General features: G+C 50.4%; 8 protein-coding genes across 8 annotated transcripts; 4 read left to right on the top strand and 4 right to left on the bottom strand.

Annotated features, from left to right (window-relative positions):
* Positions 1-470: 470 nt before the first annotated feature.
* On the top strand, positions 471-3,109 carry F4813DRAFT_341163 (uncharacterized protein). The gene has a single exon (XM_049241279.1). It carries the CDS (start codon positions 886-888, stop codon positions 2,908-2,910), a length of 2,025 nt encoding a protein of 674 aa, XP_049104549.1. The 5' UTR covers positions 471-885; the 3' UTR covers positions 2,911-3,109.
* On the bottom strand, positions 3,110-4,452 carry F4813DRAFT_341162 (band 7 family-domain-containing protein). Its single transcript, XM_049241278.1, has 2 exons — positions 3,834-4,452; positions 3,110-3,741 (listed from the first exon to the last, which is right to left on the bottom strand). Exons 1-2 carry the CDS (start codon positions 4,152-4,154, stop codon positions 3,223-3,225), a joined length of 840 nt encoding a protein of 279 aa, XP_049104548.1. The 5' UTR covers positions 4,155-4,452; the 3' UTR covers positions 3,110-3,222.
* Positions 4,453-5,610, top strand: F4813DRAFT_341160 (ubiquinol-cytochrome c reductase complex ubiquinone-binding protein). The gene is made up of 4 exons (XM_049241277.1): positions 4,453-4,651; positions 4,778-4,803; positions 4,992-5,169; positions 5,238-5,610. The coding sequence occupies exons 1-4, from the start codon at positions 4,593-4,595 to the stop codon at positions 5,287-5,289; spliced, it is 315 nt and encodes a 104-aa protein (XP_049104547.1). The 5' UTR covers positions 4,453-4,592; the 3' UTR covers positions 5,290-5,610.
* Positions 5,611-5,786: 176 nt separating this feature from the next.
* F4813DRAFT_2874 (21 kDa subunit of NADH dehydrogenase) lies at positions 5,787-6,729 on the top strand. Its single transcript, XM_049240570.1, has 3 exons — positions 5,787-5,928; positions 6,011-6,516; positions 6,588-6,729. Exons 1-3 carry the CDS (start codon positions 5,875-5,877, stop codon positions 6,610-6,612), a joined length of 585 nt encoding a protein of 194 aa, XP_049104546.1. The 5' UTR covers positions 5,787-5,874; the 3' UTR covers positions 6,613-6,729.
* Positions 6,205-7,665, bottom strand: F4813DRAFT_341155 (DUF1715-domain-containing protein). The gene is made up of 2 exons (XM_049241276.1): positions 6,588-7,665; positions 6,205-6,516 (listed from the first exon to the last, which is right to left on the bottom strand). The coding sequence occupies exon 1, from the start codon at positions 7,441-7,443 to the stop codon at positions 6,847-6,849; it is 597 nt and encodes a 198-aa protein (XP_049104545.1). The 5' UTR covers positions 7,444-7,665; the 3' UTR covers positions 6,205-6,516; positions 6,588-6,846.
* A 61-nt stretch (positions 7,666-7,726) lies between these two features.
* F4813DRAFT_341153 (acyl-CoA N-acyltransferase) lies at positions 7,727-9,085 on the top strand. Its single transcript, XM_049241275.1, has 2 exons — positions 7,727-8,254; positions 8,381-9,085. Exons 1-2 carry the CDS (start codon positions 7,942-7,944, stop codon positions 8,788-8,790), a joined length of 723 nt encoding a protein of 240 aa, XP_049104544.1. The 5' UTR covers positions 7,727-7,941; the 3' UTR covers positions 8,791-9,085.
* On the bottom strand, positions 9,086-11,876 carry F4813DRAFT_341144 (uncharacterized protein). The gene has a single exon (XM_049241274.1). The coding sequence runs from the start codon at positions 11,596-11,598 to the stop codon at positions 9,364-9,366; it is 2,235 nt and encodes a 744-aa protein (XP_049104543.1). The 5' UTR covers positions 11,599-11,876; the 3' UTR covers positions 9,086-9,363.
* F4813DRAFT_341140 (nagb/rpia/CoA transferase-like protein) lies at positions 11,877-14,067 on the bottom strand. Its single transcript, XM_049241273.1, has 3 exons — positions 13,657-14,067; positions 12,510-13,598; positions 11,877-12,446 (listed from the first exon to the last, which is right to left on the bottom strand). Exons 1-3 carry the CDS (start codon positions 13,752-13,754, stop codon positions 12,350-12,352), a joined length of 1,284 nt encoding a protein of 427 aa, XP_049104542.1. The 5' UTR covers positions 13,755-14,067; the 3' UTR covers positions 11,877-12,349.
* Between the last annotated feature and the right edge of the window lie 337 nt (positions 14,068-14,404).

Below are 14,404 nucleotides of genomic sequence, written 5' to 3'. Positions count from 1 at the left end.
TGTTGCTGTAGGATGACAGTTAGGTTTCCCAGGCTGACGTAAGGACTTCATTATGTACGACTGATAAGGTACCTTGCATAGAGGTGCACAGTAAGCTCCTAGCTTAGAATTGGGAAATAATTTCTAACTTTTTGGGAATTATGGGACAACAAAGTCGGAATGGGACTGGTAAGTTGTTATAGATACCTACCTAATCCATTTATTTTGACGCCAAACTTTCATATACATAGAGAAGATAGAAACAATTGTCTTTTCTAACAGATTTTCGAGACGATAAAGCAACCTGCGATATTCCGTATTACATAATGTATTTATGAAGGTCTTCATTAAGGTCACAAACAAAGTTTGATTAGCACCAGTCGACCTTGCAACCTTATACATATAGTACAACCTTAGAACTTTACATAATATGCCCCGGTTTTCCCCAAAGGCAACAACCTACGTTTTACTTTGTATTCCGCTATTCTGCACTGACTTGAATGTTCAAGTTCCAACTCTGATGAGAATCCGAAATACATCATTAGGTAGCATTCTGCCTTCTAAATACGTAGAACCAAGAAATTCAGGACCGGTCATCCTAAATATCTCATTGTTAACGACGGAGATATTCATCTTCTAACCTACTACACGCGTATTGGGTCTTGTTCCCCGGGGAGTTTCTCGCGTTTAACGCATCGATTATTTCGAGACTCGGATTGAACAGCTGCAAGTGACAGCCCACAGGTGTTGATTCCCCGTCTCAACCATATCAGGAACCACCACCTTGTTTTCATCCTTGACTCATCGACTTTATTGTCCCATCTCATCATCTCACCATCTCACCATCTTGTCCTTTGACCTGTTTATCCGCCACCTCGTCGTGTAGAATCCTGACGTGTTTTCATAATGGCTGGCTCTCTCGCGGCGCTTAAGAACTTACCTTGCCCGGCAGGGGATGATTGTAATGCTTTTCAGTGCCTTTTTAAGCATACCAAAGATGCTAATATAGCTGCCACTGTCAAAAGCTCTGAGCAGTCACCCGCCCATGCAACCGCTACGCCATCTTCAGATCAAGCCTTGCCGAGAAAAAGAATTAAATTGGACTCAACATCGTCCTCATCGTCACATCTAGAACCAAAAGAGCGGCCACCTACAGCATCCGGGAAACCTGCGTCAGCACAGTCTCAGATTAAGAAACCTCAAGGGGCCATGTCTCTTCAAACCGAACCGGCAGTTGGTAAAATGCCCAAACCTCTACTTACTACAGACCGGAAGCGCCATATATCAGCCGGAGAAGCTAGCCAGGTCGATAGTAGACAAGATGAAAGCTTGGTTGGTAGCTATTCTTCTAAAGCTCAAGGATTAAAGAGTTCATCAAACTCCACACGCGCGCACAACACCCTAACACCTTCCCCTGCGGGGCAATCATCTAAGCCAGTACCTAAAGCAACCACTAAGAAACCAGAAGCACTAAATCCCCGTCTCCTCAAGTCATCACCAGCTAAGCACGACACCCGCTTGAAACTCGTCAAGGCTCTACATGAACAATACGTCCGCTTGAACACTGAGTTGAAGAAGGATGCCGATAAAGGAGCATCTAAGCTGGTTCTTTCCGACCAGGAACTAATCGTGAAGACGCTTGATGACGAGCAAGAGATGGCAATCAAGCGATTCCAGATATATGCCAATGCCATAAGGAACAAAATTATGGCCTATAAGCGCATGACTGTTGTCCAATGGAAGGAGGAAAGGATGTCAGCTACTAAAGATGATAACGTACAGAACGAAGGAAATGCACCAGCTGCGCCTGAACCCATCATTACTGGGTTAACGCCGACTCAGGAGGTTGATTTCTTGCATAGATTGGTCTGGCCTCTGGATGGTCTCGAGAAGTATGGGTATGTGGCTTCCATCCCGTCAGCCGAGGACATCGAAAAAGCCAAAGAGAGCGTTGAGGCTTCCGGTAACGTGGAGGTGTGCGACAGGTGCACACGACGGTTTCAGGTCTTTCCTGGTCGTAGGGGAGAAGATGGAGCCTTGACATCTAATGGTTCTTGCACATATCATCCGGGCAAGATTTATCATACGGAGCGAGGAGCTGGCAAGTTGGCGAAAAGCCAGAAGAAATATCGTTGCTGCCACCAAAATGTCGATGATGACTCGGGAGGATGTACTACAGCCCCTACTCACGTCTTCAAGACAACAAATCCTAACCGGCTTGCGAGTCTGCTCAACTTTGCTGAGACCCCCCCTAATCCGAATATCCCTGCGGATAGAGCCGTGTGCTTCGACTGCGAGATGGGTTATACCGTTTATGGGCTTGAGCTCATCCGACTGACGGCAGTGTCTTGGCCTAGCTACGAGCTGTTGCTAGATATCCTTGTTCAACCATTCGGGGAAGTTTTGGATTTGAATACTCGTTATTCTGGTGTGACTCCAGAGGATATGGTTTCTGCCGAACGATGGTCTCCAGGAGACGACCATAAACCAAATTCCACTACGTCTGAGCACAAGCCAAAACTTAAACTCGTGCCATCCCCTAAGGCGGCACGAGACCTCCTATTTTCGCTTATCTCTCCGTCGACCCCTCTTATAGGACATGGTCTTGAGAACGATTTGAATGCCTCCCGAATTATCCATCATACCTGTGTTGACTCAGTCCTGCTATTTCCACATAGGCGAGGCTTACCACATAGAAACGGCCTTAGGATGTTGATGGAAACACTATTAAACCAGAAGATCCAGAAGGAAGCGGACGAGACTACACCAGAGGGACACGACAGCGCAGAGGATGCCAGAGCTGCGGGCGAGCTGGCCAGACTGAAGGTGCGGGATGAGTGGAAGGATCTTAGAATGAAGGGTTGGTCTCTACAAGACGGAGAGATCATTCCGCCGGATGAAGCATGGACAGTAGTAGGAGCAAAGAAGTAAGGCATCCAACGGAGGAATTAGCCCGTTGTTCTACGTACGATTGTTAAAGGTTGCTTGATTAGGTACCTACCTATACTGCGCGGCGCTGGTAGTTTCGTTTAGCTAGTGTTATTTTCTTAGAGCGTATTCCGTTGCGTTAATGGATTCGTCTAGATGGGACAAGGAATGCAGACATGAATAAATATCTAATCAACAAGGAACTCCTGACTTTTACTAGTTGTGACACATGATTCGTACCCCGAAGTGGAGAATCGGGCAGTTCATTGCTAATATACACATAGCCCCATTTTTGGATATCTTCTCCTAGCCGTCTTACGCCTTGCCCATCGAAAGTAAGAATTGCCCGTTGCTGCCCCCTTGCTTGTTGCTGCCGGGCAGATACGAAACATTTGGATTCGAAGCCAGGGTCTGAGCGATCTCACGGCTGGCCTCGATCTTACGGATCTGGATGAGGCCGTCGCCGGACTTGGCGATGGCCCTGGAGATGGTCTCGGCACTCTCAGCCTCTCCTTCGGCGCGGATGACGTTGGCCTGGCGCTCCTGCTCGGCCTTCTCGACGATGAAGCGGGCGCGCTCGGCGTCCTGCTGGGCGATCTGCTTCTGCTCGACGGCCTTGGTGAATTCCTTGCCGAAGGTCATGTGGGTGATGGACACGTCCTCGAGCGCGATGTTGAACTCGGAGGCGCGCTTCATCAGGTCCGTCCGGATGCGCTGCGATACGGCCTCGCGCTGCGTGATCAGCTCTGCGGCGTCGAATTGTGCGACGATGGACTTGAGGACTTCGTTGCCGATGGAGGGGAGCACACGCTCGTCGTAGTCGGTGCCGAGGTTCTGGGGAGTGGGGTTAGCTTTGGCTGCTGCTTCTACAATTCCTTCTGCGCTGTGTCCGTCTTTCGCAGGAGCTTGGGTAGAGAAGAACGCACTTGGTAGATCTTGGGCAAGGACTTGACATCGGGGCGATGCAACACCCTCAGCGTTAAGCTGACCATCTGCAGATCCTTGCTTCCGGTCGTAGTAGCGATGTTCCTAGGCTTGGTGCGGACGTCGAAGATGATGCTGCGCTGCAGCCATGGTACCAGGAAGTGGGTGCCCTCGTTGATGACGGTCTCTTTGACTCCCTGTATCCTGTCGAATATGACGGCCCTCGAGCCGCCGCGGACGTCGTATATAGAGGCCTGGAGCAGGGCGGCGGCGCCAACAGCGGGGATTGCCAATCGGTATATCTGCCTGAGACCGTATTCCATTGCTGCGAGTTTGGGTGCTTCGCGTTTGGTTCGTGATCCGCTGCTTCTTCTAAGCTTCCCCGGGGTCTGGAAGATATTGAATGGAGCTCTAGGCGTTGAGAAATCGTTACGATGTTAGCGTTAGCGGGCGGACTGGACGGGAACAAGATGGTCTGTGCACTATGTAGACTTTTTTTTTGGAGGGGCTAGGTACCTAGGTACCTATCATGCGGGTTACTTTAGTAATCGGTGCTAAGGTTACCTATCCGGGAAGTCAAGCCACATGGGGCGATGCATCTTAGCTAAACAAATCCATCCATGGATGTTACCTCTGCCAATAGAACCCGGCTCGGTAACATCTTCAATTTTGACGTCGCGAATTTCAACCGAAACTCTATTCCTCACCTTCTATCTCCCGCAATTGAACTACTCGCGTGTCAATTGAATCCGATATTCACGATGCGACCTACTCAAGCTCTTATGGCTGGTGGCGAGGGCCCTATCGGCAGGCATGGAAAGTGAGTTTTCTTTGAGACCGGGCTGCGTCTTTTTCTCTCTAGATCCTAGCTTTCGCAACGAGCCAGCTACGCACGCTGTACTTGTGAAATACATTTCTCGTAGTCTTGCTAACTCTGCTATTATAGGTTCCTAGGCGGTTGGGGCAACTTCGGTGAGTGAAATATATTCGAATTCTAGCTGGGATCGGTATAAATGTTAGAAAGAGTTGGAATGGGTCTATAAAATGGATGGATGGATGGATGGATGCTGCTGCTAGACAATAGACTAGCTATCGGGAATCGATCGGATATTACACAGACCACGAACGTTACAACGATATACTAACGAGGAGGATTGCAGGTGGCATGCCGCAAAAGGGTATCATCAGCTACACCCTGAGCGCAAACAGGCAGAACCCGCTCGCCGGTACCGTGCACGCTGCCGTCTTCAACTCCTGGCGACGATTCAGCGCACAGGTCCTCTACGTCGCTCCCCCCATGATCTTCTTCTACTACGCCCTGTCGTGGGCCACCGAACGGTATGTTTCATCTTGGACCTCCATAGCACAAATGAATGGCTCTTCGAATAGACTAACACCGCTTGCAGAAACCACTACCTCAACTCCAAGGCCGGTCGCCAGGAGTTCGCCAACGAATAGACGGGACTCGTGGATTATAGACAACGGAGGTTTATCTGTCGTGTGTAGACAAAGCCTTGTATACCTATTATCAATAGACTGGGGCGCAAGAGCTACGAATATCCAAATTCCCTTTTATTTCCGAGTCGGTAGCATACTTGAAGATGAGCTTGTAGACATCTGCTTTGTAATTTCTACGCAAGTATTCCATATCATACGTCAAGTGCTCGATAAAGTCAAGTACACAAGGCCGACACGTATGTGGTCGTATATGAGACTATAATAAAGAACATAATAGCTGTAATAACCCAGGGCAATTATTCAACTATATTAAGTATGAAATGTAACATAACATAAAATACTCCCAAGCACTTTGGTTTTGTAATTCTAAAGTCCCAATATGGACCGTTGCTTCTTACATGTAGGTACTTAGGTACAAGAGTATTTGTCGACCAAGCAGAATTGACGTAAAGGTAATACAGCCGGTAATTCCTCGGCGAATCCTTAACCAGAACCAATGGATCTCGTCTCGAAATAAGCTCAACTTCAACAACCAAGCGAGACAACATCCGAATACCTAGATCTCTCCCCTCCTAAACAGCCGCAATGGCCTCCAATGCAGTTGCAAAAGCTGTAGGAGGCGTAGTGAGCATTAGCCAAGTATGTAATGCCTCTTTCTCTGTCAAATTAACGGTAATTAGCAACGCCGAGGTCATTATTTGTTAACGATCATGTCCCCTAGAAACAAACCCTCCAGTCCACCGGTATATGGGAGCGCATCCGGCGCGCCTTCGCCGTCGACCCGAACCGCTCAAACGGCATCCCGCTTAACCCGCACTACCGAAACCCGACGCCGGGTGGCCAGGACCCGTTAAACTACGACGACCCGGTGACGATACCGGCGGGCGACATCGCGGACAACCCGTACTGGAAGCGAGATGCGCGGCGCGCGTACCCGAAGCTGAGCTTCGTCACGCAGGGCGACGCCGTGGCGCTGCTAACCGTCGGCAGCGCCGCGGCCCCCAAGCAAGAACTCATCGGCGAGGCGGGCCAGAAGCAGCTCGTCGCCGCGCAGGAGGACGGCAGGACGGGCGGCCTCGCGGCGTACTTCGAGAAGAGCAAGGATGCGGCTAGGCAGACTTTGTTCGTGGGCGGGCTGCCGCCGCTGCCGAGCGGCGAGAAGAAGCAGGGCGATGGCAGCTGGAAGGTGCATGACTACGCGCTGGATGAGAACTCGTACCCCGAATCGTAAGTACACTGCCAATTGTAGATTGTGGTAGAGTGTTATGAGATGAGAGCGTTGCTAATGTGCTGCATAGATACCCTTGCCGGAGTTTCAAATAGACTTAGGCACGCATGCCATGTGTACGGTGGAGCAAGTTGTAAATATGAGAAAGCCAGCTCCTAATATCAGATTCGATTCCCTTGTGGTTTACAGACTCTTGGGCGGTGACAGTACTTTCGAAATTAATAGTTTATTTGGTCTTATATTAACCGACCTAATTGTTTCGTTGGCGTGTGCCTGGTTCTAGATGCCATGGTATAGGCTTCTTACACGAAGATACTAACTTAAGGCATTCATACATTGCCCATCACGACTTCTGTCCTCTGCGGTATCCTCCCGATGTCCTCGATATTCTCGTTCTTCTGGGCTGGCTGGCGGTTCCTGTTGGTCGAGCCTTTATCACCGGCTCCTTCACCGATGGCCCGCTCGATCATCTTGACTCTGGACTGGGCGCCCTTCAACCTGCTGTCGAAGTCATTGACCGACTCATCGTCGTTTTTAGTCGACAGCGTCCCAGGCTCCAGTATGCCATACAGCATGGTGATGTTCTTTTCCAGTCGCGAGTTACTGTTGAGAGGTGGTAGCCCTTTTGGTTCGGAGTCCTTCTCATCTTGAGAACTAGATGATGACCCAGTCTGCGCCGCCTCCTGCTGTGAATTGCTATTGAGTGTAGATGGTTCCGGTTGGTTGGGTAACCGGCTTTGCCAGACGATAGCTTTGCCTTGCAGCCGGCCCGCTTCTAAGAATTTCTCAAACCCCGTCTTCATACCAACAGAGCGGCCTTCGATCCGACCGGCTTCAGTACCATCCTTGTAGCCCTCGTCGTAGCCTTCCTTGTAGTACTGCTCTTCTAGGTTCAGAATATCATCAAACAGGTCGTCTGAAGGCATTTTTGAAGGCTGTAGATTTGAAGATGTGGGCTAATACCGATAATAACAGATTTTGCTTTTTATGTGTTTCTTTTGCTGCCGATATATCTTGATTTCGAGCATCTGGTATAAGTTTACTTTACAGTAGAAATGGCCGAATCGGAATGGAGGGGCAGATACGTGGGGCAAGATGAAGCTGAGCTGTATAGGTACCTAGGTACCTAGGTATGCATTTAAAGACGTTATTCAATATAAAGAAAATACCTGGTATTCCTAAGAATATTAGTGCAAGCGGAAAGTAACCCCGCCAAACTCTATTTAGGTACTATCAATAATATTAATAAAGCTTTAGTTGTGCGACTCTTTAAAGCTCAGGTACAAAAGCCGTCATAAGCTACCAACTACAACTACACGACGACCCGTCGAACACCGGAGCCTCTCCTTTATAGCAAGGGACAAGGGCACAAAACAGCCAATTACACCAACAAGAAGTAAACGAAGGACACGGACAGACACACAATGGATATTAGGCGCCTCGAGGCGCGGGACATCCCGCTGATCCAGCATGCGAACCTGGAAAACCTACCCGAGAATTACTTCATGAAATACTACCTATACCACGCCCTATCATGGCCTCAGCTCAGCTACGTCGCCGTCGACGTGTCGCGACCCAAGAAGACCCCTTACGACTACCCCAAGATCGTAGGCTACGTCCTTGCTAAGATGGAAGAGGAGCCCTCCGACGGCGTCCAACACGGCCACATCACCTCGCTATCCGTCATGCGCACCCACCGCCGCCTAGGCATCGCCGAGAAGCTCATGAGGCAAAGCCGTAAGTTCCCTCCCCCTTTTCTCTCCTCCTATCCATACCTATATCGTACATGCCTACCTACCCACTCACCCACCCAGATACAAAGGACCATATACTAACAACCCCCTCCCCCCTCCCCAACAACAGAACTCGCCATGGTCGAAACCTTCGGCGCGCAATACGTAAGCCTGCACGTGCGCGTCTCCAACAAAGCCGCCATCCACCTCTACACCAAGACCCTCGGCTTCGACCAAGAGAAGACCGAGCCCAAGTACTACGCCGACGGCGAGGACGCCCACTGCATGCGCCTCGACCTGTCCTCCATCCGCGACCAGATCCGCGACGCCCAGCTCGACAACGACAACGACGACGACGACGACAATAACAACAACAACAATAACGACGACGAGGGCGATCCCGTTGGCGACGCCGGAAAGGCCGACAGCAATAAAGATCCCCTGCCCAGTCGCCCCAAGGAGACGAAGCGCAAGGTCAAGGTGGGCCGCGCGCTGGGCGTCCAGGCCTTGGTCGAGAAGGATGAGAGTAGGCATTCTTAGAGGGAGTGTCTTTGTACGTGAAGTTGGGGCGGGGGGTTGAGGAGGCTATGCCGTATAGCAGGGAAAGATGACTCGGGAACCGTACATGTTCTTTTGGGGACTGGTTTTTGCTTGTGGCATGGCATGGCATGGCATCAGTTGAATAGCATTTGCCCCTGGTTCGGAAAAGGGCTAGTATACCTAGGTTCTCCTTGAGAGTCATGTTGTTATGTCTAGGTGCATATTCTAGACACACTTCATGTTTTTACGCATAAGGCACGGGTGTTGAAGCGGAAAAGACAGCATTCTATGAGATTTGTATCTGTTAACTGGGTGAAATCATCGTCTCTTGAAAATTGTTCTACATAACTGTCGTTACTTGACCGAAATCTCGAGCCCCCAGGAAACTATACTATAACCGTAGCTAGCAAACTCCCGGCGCCTTTCATGAATAGCTTAGTTCCGTGTCCTCATGTCTGTCGATATACCCTCAACCTTGCCCGTCCATACCCAGAGTAAATTGCAATATCCATTGAAAAGTTTAGCCCCTAAACATCCCCTCCAGCCTCTTTAATGCTGTGGTTCTCGTTTCATCTATCCGCGCCGATGCTCTTCCTCTTGTAACCTCCTCGCAAGCTCCTCATCAGCCTGTAACTGCAGGCCTTCAAACCGCAACCTCTCCACATCCTGTTGCAGCCTCTCGATATCATCTTCTAGGACCGAGGCCTCTACCTCCTTACTCGTGCTCTTCTTGTCCTCGCCTCGTTCTTCTTCCCCACGCAGCGCCGCCTCTGTCTGCTCTCGCTCAATCGTCTCGCGTAGCGCTCTTAGCGAGCGCATCTTGCCTATGATCTGCGCGTCCAGGGTGTCCGCTGCCTGGAGCTTGTCGTTTGTTGTTGGTGGTGGTGGTGGTGGTGGCGGCGGCGGCCCTGAACCCCAGGGAGAGGAACCCCTTGGAACAGATGCCCACATAGCGGCAGCCGCCGTGGCTGCAGCTTGGGCGCGGGCTGCATTCGCTGTTCTCTGCGCTTCAGCCCGCGCCATGTTCGCCTCCGCTTGTGCGTGAGCTCTGGCTTGGTTTGCTTGTTGCTGTGCAAGATCTCTCACTTGCTCGGCCTGCTGCTTTGCGTTTTGGAGGTACGCTTCCCAGTAGCGCGTATGGTGGCCACCAAAGGGTCCGCCTCGCCCTCTGCCGCCGCGACCGAATGGGAAGTTCGGTACGTTCATTGGGTGATTGCCAGGGACGTCGCTAGGCACGCTAGGCATAGCAGGAATAGGCATGTCACCGAACACCGGTGGGAAAGGGTGGGAAGAGTCAGCATCACCAGGACCACGTCTAGAATGTCCTCCCATCTCGCGCTCGGCGTTTCTGACGTCGCGCTGTAGATTTTTCCTCTCGCGCTTCTCGGCCCTTTTCCGCTCCCGGCGCTCGCGCTTCAGTGCTTTCTTCTGCTCTCTCTTCTTCTTACGCAGCGTCCTCGTGCGTCGCTTTTGCTCCCGCTTTAAGGTTTTAAATCGCACGAGCAAATCTTGCACCTCTCGGCGCGTCGCCTGCTTATTAACCTCCCATGCCGGGTCGTTAGCTGGTGGAGGAGCGTTCTTCGCGGCCTTGATTTCGGACCGCAATGCCCTGAGCATCTCCTTGGTCACGGGCTGCTCCGGGTGGTCGAGCCACGCGCGGATAGACTGCTTGGCATAAGGAAGCTGAGAGTCGTTCAAATCGTCGCAGTCAGGAAGGCTGCCGATGCTAGACCCCGAACCTGAGTCTGACGAGGAAGAACAGCTAGAGCTCGAGCTGGGTGAGCGGTCGCGCGAGCCCCGGTGATCATGGTCAGGGCGATCTCGCCACCAGCGCCCTCGGCCACAGCCACGCCCTATGCCGTGTTCGCCAAAACCTCTTCCTTGCTGGAAATCACCAAAAGGACCGGGTCCGGCAGGAAAATCGCGGGTTCCTGGGCCAGCAAAGGGGGAGCTGCCATCAGCAGATTGACCTCCCCAACGCACGCCGTTGCGATCTACTTCGAACGAGTCGCCGAACGAGACGCGATCATTGTCGATGGTGAGACGCCCCATACGGAGGCCTCGGCTGTTTGCTTCGAGGGGTCTGAACGGGTTCCACCACGATCTAGAAGATTGCCCCTGGGGTTGGGGTTGAGGCTGGGGTTCGACAGGGGGGATTTGTTGGGTAGCGGATGTTCGTGATGTGCTGGGGGGTTGAGGCGTAGCTCGCTCAATAGTTACGCCTCTAGGGCCAAAGAAGCCATCATTCCATTCTCGGATCATGGCATCGACGTCATGCAAAGACTGCGTCGCCAAATTAATAGATGATTTAATTTGGCCTAGTTGCGCCTCGGCAATGCTTCTGCTAGTATTTGACGATTGCTTCTCATCCTCAGCCTGTAATTTACGCTCGATTACATTCGAGTTCGCCCGCGAGGCATGATCCGGCAACAGATAGTTAAGGAATGTCCGCCAGTCTTGCTCGGTGGTGTCATGTTCGCTTGCCCAGCCCGGGTATGGGAAATCATTTGGAGAAGCATCCTCTGTGATGGCTAATGAAATCACGAAGGGTTTGTCGGTCGCACCTCTGATAGTAGGGCGCGACTCGAAGTAAGAATGAGCAGAAGATGTTGTATGATTATCGTCACTACCAGGGAAGTTGAAGTGCGACTCTCGCGGGGTTTCCGGTGGGGTGTAGACTGTAGTACTTTGAGATGATGTGGTAACAGAGACATTGTCGTCGTTCACCCCGGGTTGAGCGACAGGTGAACGACTTGAATGTGAATGGATATCAGTTTCGGTATACGGGGGTGGCGGAACGTCGTCCATCGTGAGTTCGTTGATAGAGAAATATGGTGTTGTTGTAAAAGGGAAGATACTAATCTACTACTAAAGCGTAGAGCTTAAGTAGGTATGTATGTACCTAAGGTTAGGTAGGTTACCTAGGTATGTACCTATAAAAGATACCTAGGTAGGTAGGTAGGTACCTATGTAGGTTTAATACCTGTGTTACCTGCTAAGGACTCGGGTGAAGTATAAACATTAATATTTCTTATATGAGTGCAACCTGGATGCATTTTTTAAAGACAAACATAATCAGAGATATCCGATGGGCTTAAGGATACTTTTTATTTATCTACGTGACCGACCTGTTCAAATCCTTCCAAGAGAAACAATCACGTCCCGGTCTGCGCCTCTATGGAATGTGTTTTAATTGGCGGCTGAGATGTTCAGCCCTGGAGACGAATCCCTGAATGAGATTCGCTCGATCCCGAGTGGAGGAGGGCCAAGCTTCTGTCAATCAACCCACCCCACGTTCTATTGAACCGCTCCGTCAGCGTTTGCTCGCCAAGAATCCCTGCACTTGCATCCGAAGCTACCTGTTATTGCGGTAAAGGTGACGCGGCCACCACGATTACACACGATTGCCTACACAAGGCTGCCTCAAAGATGAGTCAAATTACCGGGGTATTCGAATGAGCTTTGCATCCTAGAGATAGATGCCGGTCTTACTCGGGGAAACATTTCCTACTAGAATCATCCGCCTTCACATTGCCTATACATATGACTACCATCTAAATCATCTCTGGATTTTCCCAAAGAGGTCAAAGTTGATGTCTTCCTCCTTATAATGGTCGGCTATAAGGCCATGCAAGTGGTCTTTAGAGTGCGCGCCCCTATGGTGAAGAGTTAACAATTGCTAGACTCGTAACAACTCATACTTTGAAGAAATCACTTACAAGTTCGTAATATACGTGTTGACAAGGTCGGTAGGAATAAACTCAGCGATAGCATTCCTTACTCTCACCTGTCCAACCATTTCGCCGTCTGCGAAGTTAACATACTTAGAAGGGCCTCCCCATTCGACAAACCCTTCATGATAGAAACGGCTATCAGGACTGAGCTTATAGACGCCGCCTAGGACAATGACTGTCCGGCCTTGCTCTCGAGCAGCACGAGCGATGGCTGCAGCACCGGAGTCGACAATAACTCCGCCCTTCTTTGTAATTGCCCGAGCTCCGAGAATGACTTTGTTGACTTTCGACATGTAAGCCATGAGACCGACGTTCATGATGTTAACTACAGTCGATCCAGAGGACGACAAAGATTTTCGTAGGGAAGTATACGGGTCATCATCGGTAGAGGCTGTGGATGGGTCGACAACGAGAAATACCGTAAACTTCCTTTTCGATGCGGCTCGTAGAAGAAATTTCTGAACTGTTCTTGAGGGCTGGTGAACTAAAATGTAATCTCCTGGGTGGATGACGATCTCGGCGTAGGCTTGGACCTGTTCATCAACCTGCCTTATCTCATCCATAATTTCTTCGATCCCGTCAATCACTTCAGACCTAAGTGCTTGTATATTTGTAGACTGGGGAAATCCCTGTGGTGTCGAGGCTCCCGAACCTAACTTGGGCGTGGAACCCGGCGAGGGGACAAAGTCTGGATCTGAGAGAAGGTTGAACATTGACTGCGTGCGAGCAAAAGACCCAAGGGCGACTAGTGAGGGAAGCCGAGTTGATTTTGAGATGGGGATAGGCTCTATTGCGGGAGGTAAAGCAGGAGTTCTGTCAGTAGGCGAGTCGCTACCCGCGTCATTTCGATCCTCCGAGGCTTCATCTCGTATTAATCCTAGAACTCGCTTCACAACGTTGCCAATAACCAACTCGTGAGGTTGCGCTGTTACAAGTTTCCTACCGACTAACTGTATGCGCCCGACGAGTTGATCAACGTCGGACCATTTATCCTTGGCGACGACCTGAAGTAGTATATGTGCTGTAGCTATCGCGCAAGATTCGGAGCCTCGTATCTGCCGTCGCTTCAGGAGGCTACGCCGCATATATCAGTCCCAACCTTAGACGGCACGGCATAAAATTTCGCTCTTACGATATTAGGAATTCCACAGAAGCGTCGACCGGTCGACTCTTTAACGTGTCGAGAAATTTGTCCAAGTCGGGCGCATAGCCCCCCTTAGGAGGTGCCATTTCTCGTGGTCTAAGAGTTGTTGAGGAGGGGTATCTGGCTGTATGCGAAGCTTCAATAACTAGTGAGGCGATCTTGAGGATAGTATTGGTCGGCGCAAATAGAGCGCAATCGGCAACGTCTAAATCTTGCTGGGAAGTAAATTTTTAGAATTTAAAGGCTTCGGTAGGTAAATTAGGTGAAGACACAATAACTCGTTCGCATCGAGTTGGCTTAGTATCTCTGTAATAGAGAGATAAATTGCAAATATTTGCTGAATTATCGATATGGAGTCTTTTCTGAGAATTGTGAGTCAACGACGATCATAAGAAGAAAGAAAAAAAGGTACGTAGATGGACCAGATCTACATCCATACGTACAATTTGAACGTACCTCCCGTACGTGCAGGACATGTACTAGGGTATCTCGTCGCATGGCGGGGTTGGTTGCATTGTGGACACGGATATTCAACACGTGATAGCTAATTTGCTCCTTAAAAAGGTACCTAGATACCATATCATGCTAAGAGGATGTACCTAGGTAGTAATGCGTTAGCGGGACAATGTCACTAATTTCCAGTGGTACGGTGGTGGCCCTTGTGGTGGTCTTGGCTCCAATAGTTCTATTATGTTGGGTCCCCCCCCGGCGCAGCTGTAATATCCAAAGAGACTCT

Source organism: Daldinia decipiens, assembly GCF_022478715.1.
Source record: "Daldinia decipiens strain CBS 113046 unplaced genomic scaffold F4813scaffold_1, whole genome shotgun sequence".
NCBI classification, from domain to species: Eukaryota; Fungi; Ascomycota; class Sordariomycetes; order Xylariales; family Hypoxylaceae; genus Daldinia; species Daldinia decipiens.
This window is presented reverse-complemented; position numbering and strand designations above follow the sequence as displayed.

Coding starts and splice junctions, on each gene's coding strand:
- F4813DRAFT_341163 (XM_049241279.1), top strand. CDS start 886: ATGGCTGGCTCTCTCGCGGCGCTTAAGAACTTACCTTGCCCGGCAGGG.
- F4813DRAFT_341162 (XM_049241278.1), bottom strand. CDS start 4,154: ATGGAATACGGTCTCAGGCAGATATACCGATTGGCAATCCCCGCTGTT. Junction 3,742..3,833: donor CCTTGCCCAAGATCTACCAA/GTGCGTTCTTCT, acceptor CCCACTCCCCAG/AACCTCGGCACCGACTACGA.
- F4813DRAFT_341160 (XM_049241277.1), top strand. CDS start 4,593: ATGCGACCTACTCAAGCTCTTATGGCTGGTGGCGAGGGCCCTATCGGC. Junction 4,652..4,777: donor CCTATCGGCAGGCATGGAAA/GTGAGTTTTCTT, acceptor CTGCTATTATAG/GTTCCTAGGCGGTTGGGGCA. Junction 4,804..4,991: donor AGGCGGTTGGGGCAACTTCG/GTGAGTGAAATA, acceptor GGAGGATTGCAG/GTGGCATGCCGCAAAAGGGT.
- F4813DRAFT_2874 (XM_049240570.1), top strand. CDS start 5,875: ATGGCCTCCAATGCAGTTGCAAAAGCTGTAGGAGGCGTAGTGAGCATT. Junction 5,929..6,010: donor GCGTAGTGAGCATTAGCCAA/GTATGTAATGCC, acceptor CATGTCCCCTAG/AAACAAACCCTCCAGTCCAC. Junction 6,517..6,587: donor GAGAACTCGTACCCCGAATC/GTAAGTACACTG, acceptor TGTGCTGCATAG/ATACCCTTGCCGGAGTTTCA.
- F4813DRAFT_341155 (XM_049241276.1), bottom strand. CDS start 7,443: ATGCCTTCAGACGACCTGTTTGATGATATTCTGAACCTAGAAGAGCAG.
- F4813DRAFT_341153 (XM_049241275.1), top strand. CDS start 7,942: ATGGATATTAGGCGCCTCGAGGCGCGGGACATCCCGCTGATCCAGCAT. Junction 8,255..8,380: donor GAAGCTCATGAGGCAAAGCC/GTAAGTTCCCTC, acceptor CCCCAACAACAG/AACTCGCCATGGTCGAAACC.
- F4813DRAFT_341144 (XM_049241274.1), bottom strand. CDS start 11,598: ATGGACGACGTTCCGCCACCCCCGTATACCGAAACTGATATCCATTCA.
- F4813DRAFT_341140 (XM_049241273.1), bottom strand. CDS start 13,754: ATGGCACCTCCTAAGGGGGGCTATGCGCCCGACTTGGACAAATTTCTC. Junction 13,599..13,656: donor TCTGTGGAATTCCTAATATC/GTAAGAGCGAAA, acceptor TATGCGGCGTAG/CCTCCTGAAGCGACGGCAGA. Junction 12,447..12,509: donor AACACGTATATTACGAACTT/GTAAGTGATTTC, acceptor TCTTCACCATAG/GGGCGCGCACTCTAAAGACC.